The sequence below is a fragment of the Ylistrum balloti genome, unplaced genomic scaffold (genome assembly GCF_031769215.1).
Source record: "Ylistrum balloti isolate Yb309-2 unplaced genomic scaffold, AGI_CSIRO_Ybal_v1 Utg370296, whole genome shotgun sequence".
Classification (NCBI taxonomy): domain Eukaryota; kingdom Metazoa; phylum Mollusca; class Bivalvia; order Pectinida; family Pectinidae; genus Ylistrum; species Ylistrum balloti.
In genome coordinates, this window is record NW_026782223.1 from 44,970 (window position 1) to 71,337 (window position 26,368).

Below are 26,368 nucleotides of genomic sequence, written 5' to 3' on the forward strand. Positions count from 1 at the left end.
CAGATCTGGATCTACCGGAGATAAGGACTCTTTATAACACTAAGTTAATATGTCATACATATATAACTGGCTCGTTAGCATCACCCTGTCAGTTGGTACGGAACAGAAATGGAGACAATATTGAGTGGATGGTGATTGGAACAGGTATACCACAACAAAACTCCGCATAACGTTTATTCACGAATGACAGCATTTCTAGACGAGAAAACAGACTTCAGGCATGTGTTTAAAATTATGAATACATTAATTTGTAATTCAAGCGCCAGACAGAATGTGTACATTGAGCACTTTTGTGAATTAATCAAAATACATGAAGGGTGTCGCGTTACTTGTACATATCATTACATGTACGTTTGGGAAAAAACGTGGAAAATTAAAGTCTTTATGTTACAAATTAATTCCTCTTCGATATATTTTATGTAGAAGTGTATACATATATATTTTGCTTATACAAAGAAGCTCTATCTGTGTTATATATAACAGTTCTATGATTTACCTATCGTAACTGTGAGCCCCGCGCTGTCTCGTAATGGTAGGTATATACAAAATGACAATACATGTATGTGTGGGACCCGTTCCAGCTTATTACTGGTTTTTGGTATAAAAGTGTGGCGCGCTATTAAAGCGATGATTTGTCGCGGGGTATGCCGGCCTATTAACCATAGGTAGGCTGACGATGAGTTAACTCTCTACTCGCTACACTCACAGCCCCACGAACAGTTGCACGGAATCTTTTTTCACGGGCTTCGGAAAATGTGTGCAGAAAGTTTCATCGGAATCAACTGTTTCGATAGGAAGATTGAATATGTTTGTACAGCTTGGGTATAAAATTACTATACAGTATACGTGTCTACTTCTGATTTTGTTGGTTCCAACTTCGGCCAATCAGTGCGTCCTACAGAACGGACAGTGTACATACAACATACTTTTGTCTCAACAGACAGGAGAGTGCTCAACAGGGGGAGTTAATTTTAGTGACCAGCAGGATGACAATTCAAACCGACACGTCCGCGTATTAGAAAACGACCTTGACGTGATAAAGACAAATCATGAGGACAGAATCCTCGAACTTGAAGCATCCGTACAGAAACTCCTCCGGGATGCGGTACCGGCTGGTCCCCGGAACCCCGGGGGAGAGGTCGGTACCTTCACCAATAATGTCGCAGTGGGGCCAGGTCCGATCCAACAGGCTCCTAATCGCACTGAAAACGGTCTACTGTCCCGGCTGAGTCGGGAATTCTCGTCTCTTCGTGACGAACTTAAAGAAAAGACATTGGCTCTCCTGGAGAAGGAGACAAGATACAACGAGACCGTGAACGCCCTTAGGGAGGCCCAGGAGGACCTTCTTGATACAGGAGAGGAACTTATACTGGCCGAACACAAGGCGGCAACGTTACAGAGGGAAGGATACATCCTCAAAAACCAACTCAAGGACAAATCGGCAAGGCTTGAGGCAGCCACCGAGAAACTCAATGTTTCTGAAACAAAACGTAAAGCTATGGAAATTCAACTATACGAACTTGTAAGGTCAGAAGCGAACCTCAAGGAAGAGATGGGATACTATATATATAAGTTAAATAAAACAGAAAAAGCTTTAAATGTTTTACAACAAAATCACACGGATCTTAAACATAGGCACGCGCGGACCAAACGAATGCTAAGAAAGACGGAGGAGGAGTTGATGGAATGCTATGCAGGTAAGTTGTAGAATTATGTAGACAGTGTTTTAGAAGTCATCCTTGGTTCTATGGTCACGTCGGAGGTTTTTATCGGTCATTTGAATCGAGTAAAAGAAATCAGAAGTTAAATTAACAATAGCAGGGGAAAATGCAGACCATGTTATCTATTATTCAAGCTAGAATAATCTCGGGAACGTCAGACAGCTATTACATTTAATTACTGAAACATTCAAACGACCGTAAGAAAACGTCTTTTTTCACCGAGAGGAAATATTGTTATTGGGCGTTGTTGTGATACAATACCAAATTGGCAGAGATCGTAGCAGGACGTTATAGATAATTAGAAAATACATAAATCTATAGGTTTCCGTGGCGTCATCGAATACCATGTCTTCCGCTAATGGTTTAATTATCCTCTCTATCCCTGTATACACCGGATAGGTGTATCAAAGGCGGAACCCTTGGATTTCAAAGATGTCTTTGCGGACGATTGAATGCTCACGTCAGCAACGGAATCTTCCCAGATAACTTACATACACGGACGTCGTATCGTGTTTAACTTTGCAGTAGTAAAGGCGGCACCTTACGATAATTGTCACTTAATGATTTATTTATAGAAAACTTCCCTATCCTATCTATAAATTCTTCTACTCGTAACCCCATTACCTATCACCAATTACAGCCCCTCCTCCTTCCTTTAACTCCCCTACGACCACCCTATCACATATCTTCAATCTTAACACATCTTCTTTCATCCCTACAATATGTCCCCATGTCTATTTTAACCCCACTACCTCCTTCGCTCACAATTGCCTCTACTCCCACCCTATATGTAGTCCCCACCATTGTGACCTCTGATCACTTCCCTTTACCTCGCCCATATATGACCCCTTGTGATATAATATTGGTGACCACTAACGTCCTATAGTCAAGCACACGTAACATCGGAATGTATGCGTCGTTATGGAAGAATTTCCCAGGAATCATTTGAGCAGTTTATGTATAATTTGGTGAGAATCAGCTGTTTTGATGTAGGTGTTGTGTAGGTAAGGAAACTCTAGCCAAACCTTCCACTTGTATCGCTGTGATGCCATGTCACATTTAACTCTGAAAATACCTTAAGGTAATACAAGACACATTAGTGTCGTCATTGATGACAAACATTTACGAATAGGGGATTAAATTATCACCCGTGAAGTTTAAAGTAATTACATGAATGTCACCACTGCATGTCGTATGCACCGCCGAGGTATATCAATGATGCACACTATCAAAATTACTGTCACGTGTACCGCACAATTGATAAAATCCGCTTACAAAGCGCATTCATTGTCAATATCGAAACCACAAACTAAGCAGAAACACCATGTTTAAGGCTTTTATGTTTTCATTCATATATATCAGCCATGTAACCACAGTATAGAATACGTAATACTACAACCGGTAGTGAGGAATGAAAACCTAGACTGACACGTTATATTAACATACTATTTATACGGTAATGCAGAAAAATAAGAACTGCCGTTCATCATCAGCTTCAGATTTATAATGTCTCGTTTCCTGAATTAATTCCATTTTATATCTCGTTTTGTATATTTTAGTCGCCTCTGTATCTCCCCGTCTCTATATCTGTTATATCTCCTCATCTCTATATCTGTTATATCTCCTCGTCTCTATATCTGTTGTACATCCCGGTCTCTATGTCTGTTGTATCTCCTCTTCTCTATAGCCGAATATTTACCTGTCTCTATATCTGTTGTATTTCCCCGTCTCTATTATGCTGTATCTCCCCATCTCTATATCTGTTGTATCTCCCCGTCTCTATATCTGTTGTATCTCCCCGTCTCTATATCTGTTGTATCTACCTGTCTCTATATCTGTTGTATCTCCCCGTCTCTATATCTGTTGTATATCCCCGTCTCTATATCAGTTGTATCTCCCTGTCTCTATATCTGTTGTATTTCCTCGTCTCTATTATGCTGTATCTCCCCGTCTCTATATCTGTTGTATCTCCCCGTCGCTATATCTGTTGTATCTCCCCGTCTCTATATCTGTTGTATCTCTCCGTCTCTACATCTGTTATATCTCCCCGTCTCTATATCTGTTGTATCTCCCCGTCTCTATATCTGTTATATCTCCCTGTCTCTATATCTGTTGTATCTCCCCGTCTCTATATCTGTTGTACCTCCCCGTCTCTTTATCTGTTATATCTCCCTGTCTCTATATCTGTTGTACCTCCCCATCTCTCTATCTGTTATTTATCCCCGTCTCTATATCTGCTGTATCTCCCCGTCTCTATATCTGTTGTATCTCCCGTCTCTATATCTGTTATATCTCCCGTCTCTATATCTGTTATATCTCCCGTCTCTATATCTGTTGTATCTCCCCGTCTCTATTATGCTGTATTTCCCCGTCTCTATATCTGTTGTATCTCCCCGTCGCTATATCTGTTGTATCTCCCCGTCTCTATATCTGTTGTATCTCCCCGTCTCTATATCTGTTATATCTCCCTGTCTCTATATCTGTTGTATCTCCCCGTCTCTATATCTGTTGTACCTCCCCATATCTATATCTGTTATATCTCCCCATCTCTATATCTGTTGTATCTCCTCGTCGCTATATCTGTTGTATCTCCCCGTCTCTATATCTGCTGTATCTCCCCGTCTCTATATCTGCTGTATCTCCCCGTCTCTATATCTGTTATATCTTCCTGTCTCTATATCTGTTGTACCTCCCCATCTCTACATCTGTTATACCTCCCCATCTCTATATCTGTTATATCTCCCCATCTCTATATCTGTTGTATCTCCCCGTCTCTATATCTGCTGTATCTCCCCGTCTCTATATCTGTTGTATCTACCTGTCTCTATATCTGTTATATCTTCCTGTCTCTATATCTGTTGTACCTCCCCATCTCTACATCTGTTATACCTCCCCATCTCTATATCTGTTATATCTCCCCATCTCTATATCTGTTGTATCTCCCCGTCTCTATATCTGTTGTATCTCCCCGTCTCTATATCTGTTATATCTCCCCATCTTTATGTCTGTTGTACCTTCCCATCTCTATATCTGTGTATCTCCCCGTCTCTATATCTGTTGTATCTCCTCGTCTCTATATCTGTGTATCTCCCGGTCTCTCTATCTGTTGTATCTCCCCTTCTCTATTGCCGAATATTTACCTGTCTCTATATCTGCTGTATCTCCCCTTCTCAATCGCCGAATATCTTCCTGTCTCTATATCTGCTGTATCTCCCCTTCTCAATCGCCGAATATCTCCCTGTCTCTATATCTGCTGTATCTCCCCTTCTCAATCGCCGAATATCTCCCTGTCTCTATATCTGCTGTATCTCCCCTTCTCAATCGCCGAATATCTCCCTGTCTCTATATCTGCTGTATCTCCCCTTCTCAATCGCCGAATATCTTCCTGTCTCTATATCTGTTGTATCTCCCCGTCTCTATATCTGTTGTATCTCCCCGTCTCTATATCTGTTGTATCTCCCCGTCTCTATATCTGTTGTATCTCCCCATCTCTATGTCTGTGTATCTCCCCGTCTCTATATCTGTTATATCTCCCTGTCTCTATATCTGTTATATCTCCCCGTCTGTATATCTGTTGTGTCTCACCATCTCTATATGGAAAACAAATGCAATGTGTTTTGAAAATCTTAGATCACAAGTTAAAAAAAAATCTTGTTGAAAGCATTTTTCTGTGATTCTTCCGAATTTCACCGGAGATGTAAATAATTTCCGCTGTTTAACAATATTCGAGATATCCTGAAGTCTTGGATTATTTCACCCCGGGATTATCTCCTAAATCTGATGTTTCGACGCATTCCTGACATCACTACAGCATCGTCTTCTGTGCGCTACGTGCATAACAACAGGTACAGCTGGTCATCCAAGCGTGTAATTGATATAATGATGCCACACTTTACGACGTGGCTTGATCTTCTTTCTATTTACCAGAACGAGGCGAATTTTATTGGCTGACCATCCGAGACCGGACTCAAGAGTAATCGGAGTAGGTCTCTCGGTAAATGTAAATCGCAATGGGCTTTTTTATATAAACACCTTAAAATATTCTGAAACTGAATTATTGTACTTAACTGAGTATTGCTATTTATATATTGCTATAGACACGGGGAAAATATGTCGTCTCTTACCGGAAGGTATTTCCGCCCGACACGCATAAAATAAATGCTCGCTTGCGGTTTGAATTCATTTGGATAACACATATAAAGATATAGAGCAGTTTAGATTTACATAATTTGAAACAGAAAGTTAGTTATTCTGATAAAAGTGTACCGCTAAAGCGCCGAAGTCCATTTTCTGAAACAAAATGCGTTTAAGGGATTTGGATGGCGAAAACTCTCCAGCACACATATGATTGTTCAGGTAGCAGACAACCATTCGAAAGTCATACTTAGGACGTTGTGACGCTTATAAAAGTACATTTTTTCCTCGTCTGTTTCCAAAAGTTATGTAAGAAACATGGCCGGAATTGTAAAGAAATTTCTCGTACCCGAGACAGGGATATCCCACGTAATACCCCATCCTACATTTTTCTGACTCGTCCGAACTGTGAAGTACCCTTACGTGCGTTTTTCCGAATTTTTTTACGCACAGGTGTATTCATCCACATGTACGTGTAGGTGGCACCTACACCCGTACATTTCAACAAAACACGTAGGTTAGGTCGTTGTTAAAATTTCAGCGATGTTCTATTTTAATTAATCACAACTGAAATGAAATATAAACATCTTCACTGTAAAATGTGTTGTATTTTGTGTAAGTGCGGTCTGCATTATTTACGCGGCGCTATTTAAAAATGAACAGGCTGTGTGGGTAGTGTGAGGCTCCCACGGGATTCCAAACTCTGATGAAATATTAAATACTTTTCAGAGTAGTAAGTGCGAGCGAAAAAAATCGATTACCTGTAACAGGCAGAGTCTCTGGCTAAGATCCTGTAACATCCTAACCTCTGCTGACGCCTCGGTTGGGACTATATTACAGGATCTTAGCCCTCGACTAAGATACCCCGATCTCGCTCAGTTACAGGTAACAGATTTTGTTATTCCCGATCGTTTCAAGTTTCAACAGTTTCAAGGTGGCTGGTAACTGCCTGTTGTATGTAAATCTCCTGATTTTGCCCAAGGTTACCAAGGTTTTTAGACTTCTCGGGTTCGATGTGTCAGACTGGCAACAATCTGCAGTTTACTTATAAAATCTCAAAAATCTCAAATCTGAAATGTCACAGTGTCAAGACACTAGGGAGAAGAAAGATGTGTAGAAAAAGAAAGTATAAAGAATTCAAGTTTAGTCGCCTCCTACGATCATGCCACGGAGACAGCGTGTACAGTTCTTATGCCTTACCTTTAGGACCATAACGCCAGAAACATAAGGCCACCTACACACCAGAAAGTGTACAGTTTCCATGGTGTTTTCTTTAACATATAAGAGAAGTTTAGATATAGATTTTAACATTTCTGTAAACATTAACCACGCGTTCCTATTTCTTTAATGTAAATATTTACACACCTGTGTAGACAGATTACATCGCATGTACAGGTAGAACTAAGCAGGGAATTTGTAATGGATGGTGCTGTGTCTTTTTTGAGTCTGCATTGTAGAGTAACATTAATTGACTTTCATCACACGTAAATTTCATAAAAACTGTTCGAGCATGCAAATTGATCGTCTCTACGAGAAAATGCGAACAATCCCCATAGTAAAAAAGTTAGGTTTAAATTCATCTAACAACCTTTACGGACGTCCTTATCACATTATAAACACGTGCACGTCGATAAATTAATCACAGTGATTTGTCTTTTATCAAATATATACAAACGAGGAAAATTTCAGTTCAGGCAATTTTTTGTGATCCTAGAAGCGGATGTGTTTACGCACCGCAGTGTCCTGGCAAGTCTAAACGTTTTTTCGCTTCAATTGTGAAATGGAAGTTGTGTGGATTAAACTTGCCATAGTATTAAAACCGCAACGATATTTCCTTATTTTCAGTACATAAATCTCCATCGAAAAGTACTTGATAAATTATGAGAGATATGTTTGCCCTTGTTATTTCGTCAAGGAACAGAAACCTGTGTCTGTACTTTGACATATAGTCTGACCCCCACTGCAGTACATCATTCACAACAGTGGTCTGGGATAAATGCTTTTTCATCAGTATCTCTACAGGTGAAGGAGTGAGGGTACGCTGTCAGTGCATCTCTTACACAGAAAATATACTGAAAAAGTAGCATAAATATGATTAAACGAGCACGATAAAAACCAGGGTGTTTATCAGCGGCGTCATAGGAGACCACCAAAGAAACCTCGCCTGCTTCATAGAGGAAAAACACGTCATCAGAATTTGTAATGTGACAAAGGAAATCCCACCACTGCCACCAACCCGCTCTGCAAAGACAGAGTAGATTAATAAGTAAATAAAAATTTTGACGTTCCATCTGATTACACGATGAAAGTGCATATCAATACTCCCCCTTCTCCCAAACCATTCTGACATAAATCCTTACGAAGCACAGATTACGAACTCGAGTGTCTGCACGTAAGGTCGGTGGAATGATTTAGTATGAGAGAATACCGACATCAGTGCATAGAAATTAGCATAACGTTACTCATAGGAGACATTCGTCAACTTACAAGACTAACGGTCACTCTAATATCAACACGTGTGTCTTTCCACTGGTATACATGTATTATTGATGCACCACAACAACCAAAATTGATATAAGATCCGAAAACATTAGAAGACGTGACAACAAATTACTGGAATCATAGGTTCTTAAATAAGTTTTCAAATTGATATATCCTTTTTATCACATCACTCAGGAAAGTTTTGTTTAAACTGGTTTAAAGTAAAAATACGTTGGGCAAGAAAGGAGACAGCTATTTTTCAACGCCATTTTTAATTTATGACATAACGTCATAATCCTTTTAATGAAAAATTATACGTTACACCGGTAACATATGCTCAAAAAACCATTATGTGGGTGAATTAACAGGATAACAGGCGGATTGGGTGATGAAGAAAACTTCTATCATCGAGTCGTGATGAGTGGTCAGCACTTAATTTGTTAGGTCATATATACTTTAAACTATTATAGTCGTTTTTATTACTAATAAAGAAAATCCTAGCGTCAGATATGTGTAGTGACCAAATTAATTCAAATACATATTACAAGGGAGAAAGACTCCAACAGGCACACATATGTTCAGCACCATATGTGTATGACAAATTGTTGAAGACAATAAGACATTTGTGCGATGCCATTATGTTCTGGATCAAACTTAGCCTTGACCTCTTCTCACGTGTATTACGATCTTGTTGTATAATACATGTATATGTCTGTGACCTTGACAACTTGTTTTAAGGTTCCATGTCCACACGAAATGTTTGGCAGACATGCTTGTAAAGCCGCCATTCTAGTGAAACATAGCTGAGAACATCAAAGAACAAAAAGACCCGTCAACGTTATTCTGTCCGGCGATATCACACGCGCGAGAGATTTTCTCTGCTTTCTTAACACTGACGCTGTGACAAAGTGGGGAGAACACTTTGGAAATTCTTGCTGTCGCTGCAAGGAAAACATCATTAATTAAAAAAAAAACCGTTGTTAGTCGCTTAGTTTTGAATTTCTGCTTTTGCTTTTGATAGGTCAATTTTGATCTGTTTGGGTGTAATCATAGCATGCAAGGATAAAATATGCAAACACATTTCATACCAGGAAGAGCAGAAGAGAATTCTTGAATTTTCTACGTTATTACCTATTCATAATTAAGTTCAATTCAGTTATTTCTAATTAAAAAGAAAAAGAAAATAACGAGACAAAAGAAGAAGCTTGATCAGAAAGTTTATAAATTCATCCTTATGGAAAAATCGTTGACTTTGTCGCCAATTAACACAACATTTAAGATAGAGTTTGAAATCGACGATATCAATAAAGTTGGTAGGACCTCCCGATCAGTTTATTTGAAAAATGTGCTTTAGATAATTATTCAGTATCTATTTTCTATTTACATGTAATATCATTTACGTAACTTTTCAATTTTAAAACAGAATTATGTCAAAGAATTGAGCTATCTTGATGATGATGTCGTTGTAAATGGCATTTGCTGGTAAATGTCATGTTGCACACTAACGACCAATCACGCCCGTCTGATAGCTTTACGTTAGGGGAGAGTAAACATTTCATTTCTTATTCTCACCGTAACGAAAATAACATTTTTATCTCCCACCCATTTTCTTTCGATGTGGAAATGCCAGATTTTCCCGACATTTAAAAGGAAGTAATGCCACCTCAATTTTTTCCCGCGGTATGAAAAGAATGCTGAAAACAGGGTCATTATCAGTAAGCTGCTAACAATCGTACTAGAAAGAAAAGACTTATTTAAAATCAAACTTGGGGTGCAATATCCAAATTTCAGATGAAGGCAACATATTATTGTCCTAAAGAATACGATGGTTTTGTTTTATGAATCTGAAAAGTTTTCAGCAGTGAACGCCACATCTTAAGCATGGAAGATGATAATTTGAATAACTGGACACTTTGATTGATATATCCAGTTGATAGGCAATATAACTGATTGAGTGAAGGGCCCACCCACATATCCCTAATTCCACATTTCATATGGTCATGCACAGTTTATGATGGTTTTATTACCACACGTCCCGGCCGCTATTCACACATAACGCCCTTCTGTATTTTATATGTGAACACCGCGTTAAGTCATGGTGAGAGAACGAGACTGGAGGATGATAACTGGGGAAGTTGGACATGATGGAATCTGTAGAAACAGACATGCTCTGGAGGCAGTGCACTTTTGTTCTAGGGAAACTCCAGGTTACCATTGGGCCGTGGATGTGGTGATATGTTTATAATCTATTCTGCAATAACTAAATAATGTGTTGCACATTGTAGACAATTAATATAGATATGCAGCAGTTTATATATTACTACATCAACTAGATTTGATTACAACGATCTACAGGGTGCCATCCCGATATCAGGCACTTTCCGTCTGTTTATTATACAGCACTCGGTACGTTGTACCGGAACTAGGAAAATAAATAAAAAATTTGATCGGATCCAAAGGTCAGAGACACTCTTAGTTTTGTGGAGAAATTGATCAGTGTAACACAATAAAGAATCGCAGGAGGTAACCTACGCAGGGTCCATCATCCGGGGAATACGTGGATTTTCTCTGTATTTTAAGTTTCGTGTTTTACTATCATTTAGTTTATATAATTTCCTTCAATGTCTTCTGTCAAACAGTATACCGTTTACATGTGGCAGTGACCTAGAATCTAAGAGACGAAGAACAACTAATTTGGTTGTAAATCTCAATAGATCTTTTACTGACAGGATCAATTTGAACAGGAAGCAAATGTTTTTTCAACAAAACATGTCAATTGCAACAGTCTCTGTTGTGTAATGTGCCGTGGGTATAAACCGCTAACACAATTCATATTGTCAAGAACAAGAAACTCAATGTCCATGAAACGAAAGTAAAATATCAATCAAAGAATAATTTACAAAGAGAACTTTAGAAAAGCACTAGAAGAATAATACTTGGTCATAAGGACAATGCAAGTGATGCCACGTGCTCAAATCAAAGTTAACAGCAAAGAATCTACTGGGCCTACCAGCGAGCCGTGAAAACAAAACGAGATATTTCTATTACTACTGTTGTCCTACTATTTTATGTAATACGTCATCAAAATATTTCCTTAACTTTTACTTATCTATTTAGGTGTTATCGTTTACTTTTCAGAATCAAACTTACTTAGGAGAAATAGCTATAACTGAAACCATTGCTATATTTATGTTGTGGAACGTTTCGGTATAAGTCTTGAAATTCGTGGAACGTTTCGGTATAAGTCTTGAAATTCGTGGAACGTTTCGGTATAAGTCTTGAAATTCGTGGAACGTTTCGGTATAAGTCTTGAAATTCGTGGAACGTTTCGGTATAAGTCTTGAAATTCGTGGAACGTTTCGGTATAAGTCTTGAAATTCGAATCCCTAATCAGAACATTCTTCTATCGAGATTTTTAACATTTGTAATCGTTTTGAAAATAGCTACTATTAGAGATTGTTTCATCTCTCAATTGTGGTTCGGACAAGCCATGGGTCACCTTACCTCAGATGACATCCAGGGACCCTCTATCTCACTGTGGTAACCTTTATTTATATGTAGATATGAAACTAACACGCATCTTACTTCCCTTACCGGACATTACCTGACATTTTACCTGGTCGAATACCTACTCTTGTTGAGAAAACGACGCCATTGATAGGTTGTTGAACTAATTATGACTAATAATTTACCCGATACGGTTCACAAAATCTGTTGTTAAAACTCGGGGACCATGGTGATTTGATCCTATAAATCTAACTTCAAAGTTGTAGACCTCCGTTTGGCGGAATATATTAAGTTAATGCTTGTGGACGATAAGGGAATATGAACAGCTATTAGTATTAAACTCCGACATAAAGCTGTTTGATATATTTGCCGTCCTGGCTACCAAGTAGTTTTTTGTCCACACTCCGGTACATATAAGGAACTAGACACTTTGTGTAAATATACGAGTCACGGTTAACATGATAAACAAACCGACTAACTCTTTCAAATCTAACTCCACTTTGTTATCTAGTTTCATTCTTCTTGATACACTACATTTCATGTCTTTATACAAAATCAAATTGGACGTGTTCCGGAACACCTCGTCTTATTCTTGTACTTTTTTTATGAGTCTCCTCCATGTAAATCTTTTTTTTGTTCATAAAAAATAATGCTTTTTAATTGCAAATGCATATATTACCACATTTCTAACATAAACGCAAATACTTCGTAATTTAAGGACAGTTCAACATCGATCAGATACTGAGTAGAATTCTAACCCAATCAAAGACTCGGTTCAAAACACGATTTACGAGCGTCCAGCAGCAACAGGAACTTCAAAGAATAGTAAAACGGCACTGATAGCTGAAATAGATGTCTTTGGCTTTACCTTGTTGTCCAGTTTATCAAATAATTAAACGCGCTACAATGTATATCACTTTAGAGAGGATTGTACTAAAGGTAATATCACTTTTCATGTAAATTAAGAGTAGGTTGCAGCAGAGCCAAACTATGAACAAAACTACGCCATATAGCTGTTTCGTACTTCTAGGACTCGTCAATGATGCTAAAGGCCTAAATTTTGAAACCTGGGAGGTGACTGAAGAAATGATCGAAAGAAATGCTAATATTCAGATGGGATATATATATATCCTGTTAATTATATCAATCTTGTTTTATTTAATGTAGTTCTATCTGTCTCAGTAGTTTTTGTATTTAGTTGTTTACTTGGTGCAATTTCTATCCGATTTCGACACCTTTTCATTATCGCTTTCTTCACGTCCTCCTCACGCCCTCGCGTATTGATTACGTAACCTGAAATGAAGATCCGAGGTGCGTCTTTTCCAGGAAACAAAGTAGTTTGTTCTGTAGGGTTGTCATCTTGGGCAAGAAACTTAATCCTAATTGCTTTGAATTGCTTGAGAAGGACCTCCCGTAGCCACTAGCTACTACAACGAGATCCTATATTATCCTGGCTGTTCACGAACCCCCTAAAGTTGAATAAAGCAAGGCCTTCTCTTATTCCGTTTGATATGTTTTAGTTTTGTACATTGTCAACCATTATAATACTCAAGACCAGCCCAGATAAATACAAGATACAGTCAATACTCGTGTAGGTATTAAAGTCATTTCTTATCAGTAATCTTTGTCACCTACCTCAGACATATCCGTATCACACTTTAACCAGTAACTTACCAACATACCTACACTACCCTATATATGTTTGGTTATTATATGGTAATGAATCCTATTGTCAGTAGATAGTAGGATAGATCGTGTTTAGAGCGTTATGTTGCGGTGTTTTGTGACGGCCTATAGAGATACTATCTCCGGTAACTAATGGAAACATACCGAACAAGGGTGTCCATTGTGGAATACAAGAAACTCCCATCCCAACACCTGGGTATCCTATTGCTGTCCATTAACAGGCTATGATGGGCATCAATTATAGACCAGCAATTACATCTAACTTACGTGTATACACGTTCATCAATGCTAAAATGCTGACACAAACATTCCGCTAAATGTTTAACTGTAAATGGAGTACAACAAATTTGCAAATAATGTTATGAAAAGGGCGTGTTAATATGCCAGTAAATACCAGAATAAGCAATTTTTAGAATGTATTTTTGGGATATTTGTTCATTAGGTGATGCAGCCATCTATGACCGTGGGTAGAACACAAGATATTTACAAGTGATGGTGTCTCAATGTTTTAATTTCACAAAAATGAAATTTCATGAGAATGTATTTTTAATTTCCTAAAGCACACTGTGTCGTAGAAACATATGAACCATTTTAAATCTTATCTTAAATACTGCTGGTTGGATTATTACTGGGCAAGGTAAGGTCACACGAAGTAAGTTTCAATGCTGTAATTACCACTTGGTTATTACAACATAAGGTTATTCAATATGGCACTAACTGACCTCTGTAGATTAAACAACTTGATGATGTAGACTTATTTATCATTCGGTATATATACATATACTGTATATCACTGTATTTGAGGGAATGTGTGAATAGTACACCTCCCTTATACGTAACTTGTCATCCGGACTTTTAACACTTTTTGCTGCTCGCAACACGGATGAGTCACACCGTGGTATTAATGTTACCTGTCTGTAGGTGATATGCACATGTGTGTTGTTTCCACAATGATCAACATACTTCAGCAAGAGATCATAAAAAAACCCTGATAATTGTTTCCTTTGAATTTGTTTATTACATGCTTGCCTCCTTAAAATATGAATTTGCTTGTGAGTATGATACGATAAGGGACTATCAAATTTTTTATCATATCAAAATTAAATCTTTGTAAAATAATTTTGCAAGCGGTACAGTAATTTATTTGAGATACCGTATTTGATTACTGAAGTAGGCTACATTAAGTTTGATTTTTTATTTACGATCATGTAGATGTTTCGTTGCTGCATTGTCACTTTGAGGGTTTAACTTGATTTTACAGGTTTTGGACATAATACATTTGATTATTCTGCTTATAATGCCGTGAAATGCTTCAGTGTAAACCTTCTCCTATGGTCATATATATAGTGATTGTATAGGAAGTAATGTTTCTATTTGAGTCCTCAGTTGTCACACAGCATACACACCTTTCCCTCCATTTAGAAAAACTCTTGCTCATCGGGACTGAAAACGAATGCATGAGATCTTGCAAGAAACTATTGTTTCCCTCTTTTGGCTGCCTTTGTTTTTTTTCACAAGAGGCTGAATTCAATGAGAAGTTTATCAAAACACTTCACAAAGTAATTCAAGTTCTCCAGTCTCATTTTCAAATATATTAACTAAATCTTGTGCATTAAAAACACAAGAAAACTATGCGCGATATCGATTGTGTATACCAACCAGAATAGGACATCAAGGACATGACAGGTTCTGTTTTCCTGTAGTTTAAGCTTTTTGATAGATGTGATGATTACGGTTTCCCTATTCTAGAGAGAAACACTCCTTTTTCCGCAGCCCACAGATTTATGACAAAATAAATCCACTGCACACTTCTAGCAGATTTCTTTTGTTTCTGTTTCCTAACCCTTTTTTGACAATTCCTTTGTATTAGCATTTTTGTAACACGAAAAATGTGTACTTTTTCTCAAGCCTGGCCAGACTAGTTTTTACAGAATTGGTTGTCATTTCGAAGATATAAACCCATAAGTTATTAAATATCAGCACCATTCACACTGTGATTATTAATGATGTAGATTGTGGATATACCAGTGTGGTGATGCAGTGTTTTCCGTGCATTATGGAAAGAACGCGGTCAATATAAATGTACTTTATTAGACATACTTACCGGAGTGATATCAACGTCAACGTTACATAGCATATAGAAATCGGATTGCTCCTTTAATGATAAATTCTTTTTACATTATAGGTAATTGAACTTTGACCCGGATCATTAATGCCTAGGATCTGTAGTAGTTTGGCAGCTCCACACTTTGACACATCTTACTGCTACTTACAATATCTGTGTGTTCTTGTTTTTGAAGACACTTGGCATCGATATGTACTTACGTATGTCACGTACATAAACAGATCTCCCAGCTGTTAATACATTTATTGACATGCTAATAGGAGTTGGCCAGTACTAACACACAATAATAACTATGTACAGCGTGGTTGACAAGCAGCTTATAACATGTCATGGCAACAAAGTGTCGTCCTGCATTCTTGTCATTCTAGACACATAGTCAGTACTCGTAAGTTATGATGATGATGTTTTAAAATTTCATATTGAAAAACTTCTATTTTTGTATACCTTAATATGTCCTGTGTAGCCTCATTGGACTGAGGTTTATCAGTTTGGAACCTGTCCCTCCATCATTTAATTTGTAAAACTTGATTAACAAAGTGAAAACTTACGGAAAATCACTAGAAACTCGAAGTCAAAACTGCTGGCTTGGTGGACCAGAAATATAAAAATGTCTGCACCTTATGCTGCGCCTGATATTTCCGATGAATATGACGTCTAACTATACTACTGTATGTGTACCTGTGTAGCCCTTATGATCCAGGAAGAGAGGAATGAAAAGAGTGATTAGGAACATAAATTTGAGAGTATATGCGTGGTTTTATTGACATACAATACTTGTCACCCCTAAACTTGTCATGCTTCTTTTTGTCTGGCTGGCATTTCAGTATTAATTTCTTCTGATGACCCGTCAACATGATCAGTGCCGACTACAGGCTCGGGTTATACTTACGTAACGATGATTCATTTTCGGTTCCTTGAGTCCTTGTGGCCTGCGCGCCCTTGACGTCTGGGAGTCCTTGTGGTCTTGGGGTCCTTGTGGTCTGCGCGCCCTTGACGTCTGGGAGCCCTTGTGGTCTTGAGGTCCTTGTGGTCTGCGCACACATGTGGTCTGGAGGTCCATGTCGTCTAGGGGTTCTTGTGGTCTGGGGGTCCTTGTCGTCTTGGGGTCCTTGTCGTCTTGGGGTCATTTACTTGAATTCGGATGTGGTGTGTGGAATATATACTTATGTGTTCAGCATAAAAACGCAGCAGTTCATTGTTTACATATAATGAAACAGGACAGGAAAAAAAACAAAACCGACAAGTAAACAAAATCGAAACTCAATATTGATTAAAAAAAGATATGTACAAGGAGACCATTTAAAACAATAAAGTTGATAAAAAAAACAAGTGTTATGGAAGGTTTCATCGACGACATCCGCTAAGCAAACCTTGGGCAATCCAAGTAAGTTATGGTCACGTTCAAAGTTATACGTAATGAAAAAGTAAAGGAACACTATCGGGCATCAAAAATTTCATAAATAGCATTTGTCGATATCATCTAAACGTTTGAAGAGTTTGACGTCACAAGCAGCAGATAAGTCGAGCATGACTAGTACAAGCAAATTACACAATGTAATATAAATATACCTATAAAGATACAGTATCCTGACTTCAGATGATCGCAGAAATTGATTCTATGAACGCCAGAATAGGGTACACCAACAAATTTGATGGAAAACCCTAACAAGAAAATAACACAGGATGAACGCTAAATTGTTGATCTCATTATCCTTAATTATTTATTCTCCAAACAAGTGAGGAGCCTGCATCAATTAACGTGCAGAACAGGTAGACGTTATTATAAATCCATATGCTACCAGACGAATAAAACTGGGTGTGTCCGGTTAGTCTTCATTACAGGCTCATTCACATGCGTTCGCTTTCACCATGGTCTTTGTTAGTTCAGACACTTTAAGTTACAATGGAATATGGTAATTGCAGCGGGACGCTTATGTATCTGTACTCCAAATCTCTTGGTGTGTATGCACAAATAATTGAATTAAACGTTATCTATTTTACAAGTTTTTTTTCTTATTTTCGACTTATATTAATCACTCTTATTGGCCCGGATGTAAGCGCGTGAGGAATGTTACTGTGAGAGGAAACCGGAATAACCAGGGAAACCCCACGTAGTCAAAAGGAGTATCTATTCAATAATTTTAGATTTTTTAACCTCTTAGTTATAGCACTCCTATACATTGTCCTAAACATGTTTTTTACCAGTTCTTTTATTTCCTCTATGGAAGCAGGTTTTGTTCCAGAATAGATTGCATTTCCTTGAAGTCTTTAGTCCTGCACAACAAACAATAAAGATTATGATGTCATACCGACCATACTGTATAGATGTATCTATTTTATAGACGTTTGTGTTTAATCATTAGATCAAATTGAAACGCCTTTACTAATTCTATAGCTTTTAAAGAGCGTTTTATTCCGGATATACGTAATCATATTATTTAGCATGATTAACCAAGTCTACAACAAATAGTTGTGGTATTGGTTAATTCGTGAGGCATGCTATTATAGAATATGATGATTAGCCAAACCAGACATTGGCGAGATAACTAATTGTACAAATTACCGAACTGGTCGGCTAAGAGTGCACCAATCTTTAACACGATACCATCGCTCATTACTGCAGGTGCGATTTCTTTTGGATAATGAACTCCTTTCAAAAACTATGAACAGAACAAATATGATTCATATGACGTCACTTCCTCTCTACACTGCTGTACAAATCCCGACGTTTTGTTGGACAGACGATAAAAGCAACAGAGGGATGAGATCCCTCCTACAGTACTGTTCCTGATACAACCGTATGGTTCCGCCAAATCCTGACACACACACATGTTACATAATCATCACGCTTCAATCCATTCCACCCCTCTTCTGTCCTCGAGCGGTAGATAATGGAACCGAACTAGGTTTACCTTGGGAATTTGTAACATTTTCTTTTGAAAAGTGAAAGTGATTATTTCTTGCACGTGTCAGACAAGACTTCAACCGGAGCCCCACCTGGTTGTGCTAAAAGCAGCACACACGATAACTTTGTCAAGGCACAATCACGTAAACTGAAGGCAGCACACGATAACTGTACCAAGGCACAATCACGTAAAGCTGAATGCAGCACACGATAACTGTACCAAGACACAACCACGTAAAGCTGAATGCAGCACACGATAACTGTACCAAGACACAACCACGTAAAGCTGAAGGCAGCACACACCATAGCTTGACCAAGACACCACCACTTTAAGTTGTTATAATCCTGTCAATATAATTTGTTTAAAACTGTTTTTGGTAATTCCATTGTCAATTCAACTTATCATCAGTTGTAAACTCTTCTCAGTCCATCATCACACTTAAAAATAAGCTGTATGATAAGACTGATGATAACAATTTCTGTGGATTTTCAATTCTAGATAGCGACATCTCTGCATCCCCTTATTATGGTACTTACATGTCGTAGTTGATTCGATATTCAAGGGTTTGTCTCATGCAAGGTGTCGACATCTAACAGACAAACACATAACACGGAGTTTTCAGAGATGCAGATTGCTGAATATTTTTCAGGAGTCTTTGTTTAAATATTTCTGACATATTGGTATTTTCTTCTTGTACTATGTGCGATATTAGACTGGGCGTATTTGATGCTCATTATTTTCTGTTCGTTCCGTTGTTATCACGTGACATCACTTACTTTGATTGACTAAGAATTACATGGCGGGTGTCATTGATGAAGTAGAAGACGATTAATCTCCCGGTACACCTGCTGTTATTGTACTTTTTCAGGAGTCTCTGTGTACATATTTCATTTGTACATATTGTCCTATAGATTTTCCTATGGGTTTGGATTATGTTCACATGTTGATATTTTTTGTTGTGGTACAGATGACATGCTGATAGGCAGTATTTAAAATCAAAACCTCGTAATAGAAACAGCTTTGGCGGTAAATCTATTCTATCAAACTGGTAAGGTTCCATAACGATTCATTCAATACACAATATCCACATGTACTTAACGTTCTTTTGAAATTATCAGCAAATATGAAAATAATAAAATTGATTGAATTATTTGGCTAAAACAATCCCCATCAAAATTTTGACATTTCTTTCCATCAATATTGGTTTTCTTTGCTTTTTTTTTTATTTGTCAGGACCTGTCCTGTAGATAGGACAAACAGAATTGTACTGACTGTCAACATTGTGTGATTGTAAATATCCCTTTATTTGTCAGGACCTGTCCTATAGATAGGACAAACAGAATTGTACTGACTGTCAACATTGTGTGATTGTAAATATCCCTTTATTTGTCAGGACCTGTCCTGTAGATAGGACAAACAGAATTGTACTGACTGTCAACATTGTGTGATTGTAAATATCCCTTTATTTGTCAGGACCTGTCCTGTAGATAGGACAAACAGAATTGTACTGACTGTCAACATTGTGTGATTGTAAATATCCCTTTATTTGTCAGGACCTGTCCTGTAGATAGGACAAACAGAATTGTACTGACTGTCAACATTGTGTGATTGTAAATATCCCTTTATTTGTCAGGACCTGTCCTGTAGATAGGACAAACAGAATTGTACTGACTGTCAACATTGTGTGATTGTAAATATCCCTTTATTTGTCAGGACCTGTCCTGTAGATAGGACAAACAGAATTGTACTGACTGTCAACATTGTGTGATTGTAAATATCCCTTTATTTGTCAGGACCTGTCCTGTAGATAGGACAAACAGAATTGTACTGACTGTCAACATTGTGTGATTGTAAATATCCCTTTATTTGTCAGGACCTGTCCTGTAGATAGGACAAACAGAATTGTACTGACTGTCAACATTGTGTGATTGTAAATGTCCTTTTATTTGGAATCTTTATTTTTCCCTTATGCTCTCTAGACACTACATTGTTTTTAGTCTATGAAATAAACATTGACGGATGATATCCCATAACCAGCATAACGTGTCTGGTAGTCCCCCGTGATATCTCTGGTAGTCCCCCGTGTTATGTCTGGTAGGCCTCTGTGTAATGTCTGGTAATCCTCCGTGTAATGTCTGGTAGACCCCCGTGTAATGTCTGGTTGACCCCCGTGTAATATCTGGTAGACCTCCGTGTAATGTCTGTTAGGCCCCCGTGTAATCTGGTAGGCCTCCGTATAATGTCTGGTAGACCCCTTTGTAATGTCTGGTAGGACCGTGTAATGTCATTGTGGATTGGCCCCTTTATTTGTATAATGTCTGGTAGACCCCCGTGTAATGTGTGGTAGGCCCCCGTGTAATATCTGGTAGACCTCCGTGTAATGTCTGTTAGGCCCCCGTGTAATCTGGTAGGCCCCCGTATAATGTCTGGTAGACCCCTTTGTAATGTCTGGTAGGCCCCCGTGTAATGTCTGGTAGGCCCCCGTATAATGTCTGGTAGACCCCCGTGTAATGTGTGGTAGGCCCCCGTGTAATGTCTGATAGACCCTCGTGTAATGTCTGGTAGGCCCCCGTGTAATGTCTGGTAGACCCCCGTGTAATGTCTGGTAGACCCCCGTGTAATCTGGTAGACCCCATGTAATCTGGTAGACCCCCATGTAATGTCTGGTAGACCCCCGTGTAATGTCTGGTAGGCCCCCGTGTAATGTGTGGTAGACCCCCGTGTAATGTCTGGTAGACCCCCGTGTAATGTCTGGTAGACCCCCGTGTAATGTCTTTAGGCCCCCGTGTAATGTCTTTAGGCCCCCGTGTAATGTCTGGTAGACCCCCGTGTAATGTCTGGTAGACCCCCGTGTAATGTCTTTAGGCCCCCGTGTAATGTCTTTAGGCCCCCGTGTAATGTCTGGTAGACCTCCTTGTAATGTGTGGTAGGCCCCCGTGTAATGTCTGGTAGACCCCCGTATCTCAGTGTGATGACGTCCGACTGTGACCACATCACACCTGGACATCGTCACAATGACATCGACTGGTGCGACGGCATAAAGCTTTAAGCAAACATTGGTAACAAAACAAAAACAAAACAAGAAACGTAAAAACAAAATAAGAAAACTCGCTTTGTCAATAAAGATTAACAAAATACCTATTTAATCCTTTTGAACATAAAATCTTCTATTGGCCACTAGCGCACTGACTAAACTTATATAATAAAAAAAGATACTAGAACAGAATTACGCAATAGATGGGTTTGCGAGACAGAAAAGATTGAGACAATTGGGTTTTATTACCGTCTGTGCGCAATCATTTCTTGACGTGAATAATGGAAATCAAACAACTAATCGCTACATATCAACATCCTTTCGCTTAACACACCGCTTCAGTGTGACTGAACAAAAAAAGACTGGTAAGGACATACATAATACATTGGAATATGATCTACATATACTAGAGAATAAGAAATCAAACATCACATTAGTCGCCCAAACTAACAGTAAGAGGCACACCAGTCCTTCCCGCTAATGTGTCTACAATGATACTTCCACCTGTTGTACATCAGAGAAGACAATTTACAACAATGTTGGTCATCATTTTGTTTGTCTCCGTTGCATGGCCTGTCTCTTTGTCTTTCCCTAGTAATGAGGATAGGTCTCCCTCCCTCCCATCAGATCTGACGTCTGTAACATTAGGTTATAATGGTCATAGACATGTTTATTGAGATGCAGTTAGAGCACCGTCACCAAATCTCTATTAAATGTGGTGTAAGGACGCCCCAACGCTATCATGCATTACATAATGATTCCACCATCGGCAGACAAACTTGTTATTTATATGGACGGTCATAGTTAGTCCTTGACAACATGTGCGGGACATACATTAGCCACCCATTGATATGATCGAACACATAATGGGTCGGGTGCCTAACAATGTATACGTCAAAGTGGTTAAAGACTTACTGTGTCATGTGGCTACTGTATACGTCAAAGTGGTTAAAGACTTATTGTTGCTTTCAGCGGTACGTCATCGTGGCCAAAGACTAAGATGTTCACGTGGCAATCGACATGGCAAAACTTAAATAAACTGAATATACTTCTTTTATATGTGCAGTTGTAGACTGCTATGTCGTTAACATGTGTACCGTCTGTGATACATGCTGCTGTGGATGTCACGATCCATCAATGAGATAAGACAAACCATTGTAACTGTATCATAATATTCCATCATATTCTTTACATTCTTGCCAGAAAAATTCATGTATTTACAGGAATGGTGCTAGTAACCTTATGTAACGAACTGCATTAAAGATGCCTTCTTTGCCAAACATATGTTTCCGCAGGCCATAGTTACGTTGAGGTTGCCGTAATCACAATAATCTAACATGTTCTCGTCGTTGCTGTCATTATAATCCCCTTTTCTCTGATCAGCGTCTCATCTAGTTGCTGGGTGCAGTTACTGTGGACTTAAACTTTCCCGATTATCACGCGATAACTCGATAAGACACACACATCCATCAAATGGTCTAGTAGTTCTTTTGGTATAGAACAGTTTCCAGTTTAGACGTTTCTTTGGCATGGAAACAACCATTTTTTCTACGGCGAATACTGTGGGTGCACCAACCTGTTTTACTTTGTCATGTGCAAAATTTGTCTGTTTACAGTATCAAAATTGTTCCCAATAGATCAATATATTGATTTCATTTCGTGTTTTTGCTGTTTCGATTTTTGATATTCAGAGGTTGACAAAATCACTTTTCTGGATTGTGGGTATAGTTTTCTCGTCTATGAGAAAATGACCAGCTACTTGCTGTGACTGAATACTTTAGATTCTTCCACTGTGACTCTGATACCTCGATTAGACTTCAGTCACTATTTCCATTCCATCCTTTGTATTGATCATCACCTCTGATATAATCTCAGCGTGGTGTTACTCCCGGGACTGGGCTCCATTCGATCTAAACAACTATGTCGTTGATATTATCTATTTTATCCATTTATAAGGTACATATGATATGTGCTTATTTTGCTTGTCAATTAGTGAAATGGTACACTCATACAAATCCCTTTTGCAATTTAACTACAAAAATATAATACTGAGCGTGGTTGGCAACCCCCAGTACGATGCTTTTTGCTTCAAAGGAAATCAAACGAGATGAAAAGTGGTTCAGTGTGTCTCCGTACGATTCTTGACTTTTTGGCAATTCATTCAGCACCATTTGTGATATGACGTCATCAACATATGTATTTACATTTCCGTTGAGAAATGATGTTTTTTGATTCAGTCTCGAAGGTAGAGATAAAAATCTGTGTTTCGGTTCATTTTTCACTCGTAGTAAAAATGGATGCCAAAATATTGTGTCAAAGCATAAAGAGAATAGATCAGATAATTACAGGGATCACACAGTGTTAGCGGTCGGGTCAGCCAGCTAATGGGAGGCATCTGTCCAGAGAATATCTAAGAAGAGGGCGATGATGCACGTACTTAACACGACTGCGTATAGTCAGTGTACATGATGTATTGCACCGATTACTGAAATAGGCTAAGGGTTCAAAAAGTACAGACACAAAAAATCAACACTGGGGAAATACGTATCCGGTCTTATGAAGTATATTGCAAAATATGTCTTTCTTTTTCGCTTAAAAACGCGCCCAATAGTGCTGTTTATTATCTGATAATTTTAGTAGCTCTGGACCTGAACGAAACGGTTCCTATACAGTGATATCATTGACAGAATACCAAGGGATATCTGCATAAGATATAAAAATATCTTGCTCTTTACCTTTAGTAAAGAAATGATTGGCTGCTCGCACACAAGGTAAAGGAAGAATCCCGTGCTAAATTCTTCCGAATCCTCCCATTTTAAATGATACGATTAATAAAATGTATTGTTGTGTTTTATTGTATTTTTATCAAACAAATTAACTTTCATACTATTTGCTGGATAGATAAATGTTCCACATTTTAACGGCACCATGAATCTAACCATTGTTGCTGGTATGAAGGAATATGAAAATTTGTTTGAAAGTCTAAACCGCTTACGTAAACAAGAAGTAAACTTAACGGGGCTGATTCTATAATCTCAATGCAAACAGCTCTCAGTGGGAGACGTTAAAGAATGGAATAAGGATTTAAATTGCAGTTTCCATGACCAGGTAATAAATCATTGTATAATGTTATAACCTGTTCATATACGTAAGAATATATTAAAGTTTCGTACTGCACAAGGTATCATACGACTAATTCACGTAGTGTCTAGTTTGATCTGATATCGATATATTAAGTTAGTAATCTGTCTCTCGAAATTGTTCGGGGCGTTAATGATGGGATTGAACTGTAGAAAAATATGATAAAAGGAAAATATCTGCTGTCTAACAGACATGTGATAAGAGCAGTGCTTGACATTTTTTATTATTTGTTTGATGTTTCTATTTGGAACTTTCGTGTCCATCATTTGTTAGACCTAATGACAGTGTTGATAAGATATTCAGATGATATCACAATAACTGTGTAGATTTAGAATACTTGTATATAACACAGAATCTATACACAAATAGCACTGAAAGAACAAGTGAGTATACTGCAAATCTTGATTAGAATCAGGTGTTCCACACTTAACCTTTCGCATATACTTGGATCATTACAGCTTTTCCGTCATCTAAGTCAGCATGCAGGGTTTCGTAATATTGATTAAAGCCCAGCGAGTAATTACTGCTGGAGGAATAGGGTCGAATTCCGACATCATTTACTCAAATTGTCGTAAATATTTCCTTTTACTTGAAGAAATTGTGTTTATAAAGAACTTTAAGTCAAATAGATCGGATGGCAGGGAACACAAAAAGCGAAGAGAGATATATCAGTTCACAACGATAAGTTAAAAAATAAATCAAATTAGGTTGTAATTGACATGTATTTATATTACTGAATCATACGCCAGAAAACGTAAAATATAAAACCGGATATGATGATCTTTTATAGAGTGGCAAAAAATTTAATGTTTATATTTTCGCTATATATTCGCTAATGTTGATGTTACTATAGTAAAAGGTTTCGCTAATGTTGACGTTACTATAGTAACATGTTTTGCTAATGTTGACGTTACTATAGTAACAGGCTTCGCTAATGTTGACGTCACTATAGTAAAATGGTTCGCTAATGTTGACGATACTAGAGTAACATGTTTTGCTAATGTTGACGTTACTATAGTAACAGGCTTCGCTAATGTTGACGTTACTTTAGTAACAGGTTTCGCTAATGTTGACGTTACTATAGTAAAAGGTTTCGCTAATGTTGACGTTACTAGAGTAACATGTTTTGCTAATGATGACGTTACTATAGTAACAGGCTTCGCTAATGTTGACGTTACTATAGTAAAATGGTTCGCTATTGTTGACGTTACTAGAGTAACATGTTTTGCTAATGTTGACGTTACTATAGTAACAGGTTTCGCTAATGTTGACGTTACTATAGTAAAAGGTTTCGCTAATGTTGACGTTACTATAGTAACAGGTTTCGCTAATGTTGATGTTACTATAGAAACAGGTTACTACTAGGGTATCCTATAATATAAATGCTGACTATCCAAACATTTAAGAAACGGAGATTGATGCGTTGACTATTTAACAAGTTTGTTTCAGTTTAATGCTGATATGTGGTTTAGTATATCGTGCTGCTGTGAGTGTGATGGCAATCAGGGATACCTACAGACTTTGTAAAGCGTGTTATAAATCAAACTGGTCAAAACAAAATTCTGTGTTAATCTCTTAACCCTTGAATGTCGTCTTGGAATACACGTAAGCCGTGATATTACTGAAGTCTTTG

General features: G+C 38.0%; 1 protein-coding gene across 1 annotated transcript in view; it reads left to right on the forward strand.

Moving 5' to 3' along the window:
• The first annotated feature begins 633 nt into the window (after nucleotides 1–633).
• The window catches only part of LOC132553085 (uncharacterized), a 38,649-nt gene continuing 12,914 nt past the window's right edge, over nucleotides 634–26,368 (forward strand). The window contains exon 1 of the mRNA XM_060217296.1: nucleotides 634–1,697. Coding sequence (XP_060073279.1) covers nucleotides 806–1,697 — 892 coding nt within the window. The 5' untranslated portion in view covers nucleotides 634–805. The remainder of the gene's footprint in view (nucleotides 1,698–26,368) is intronic.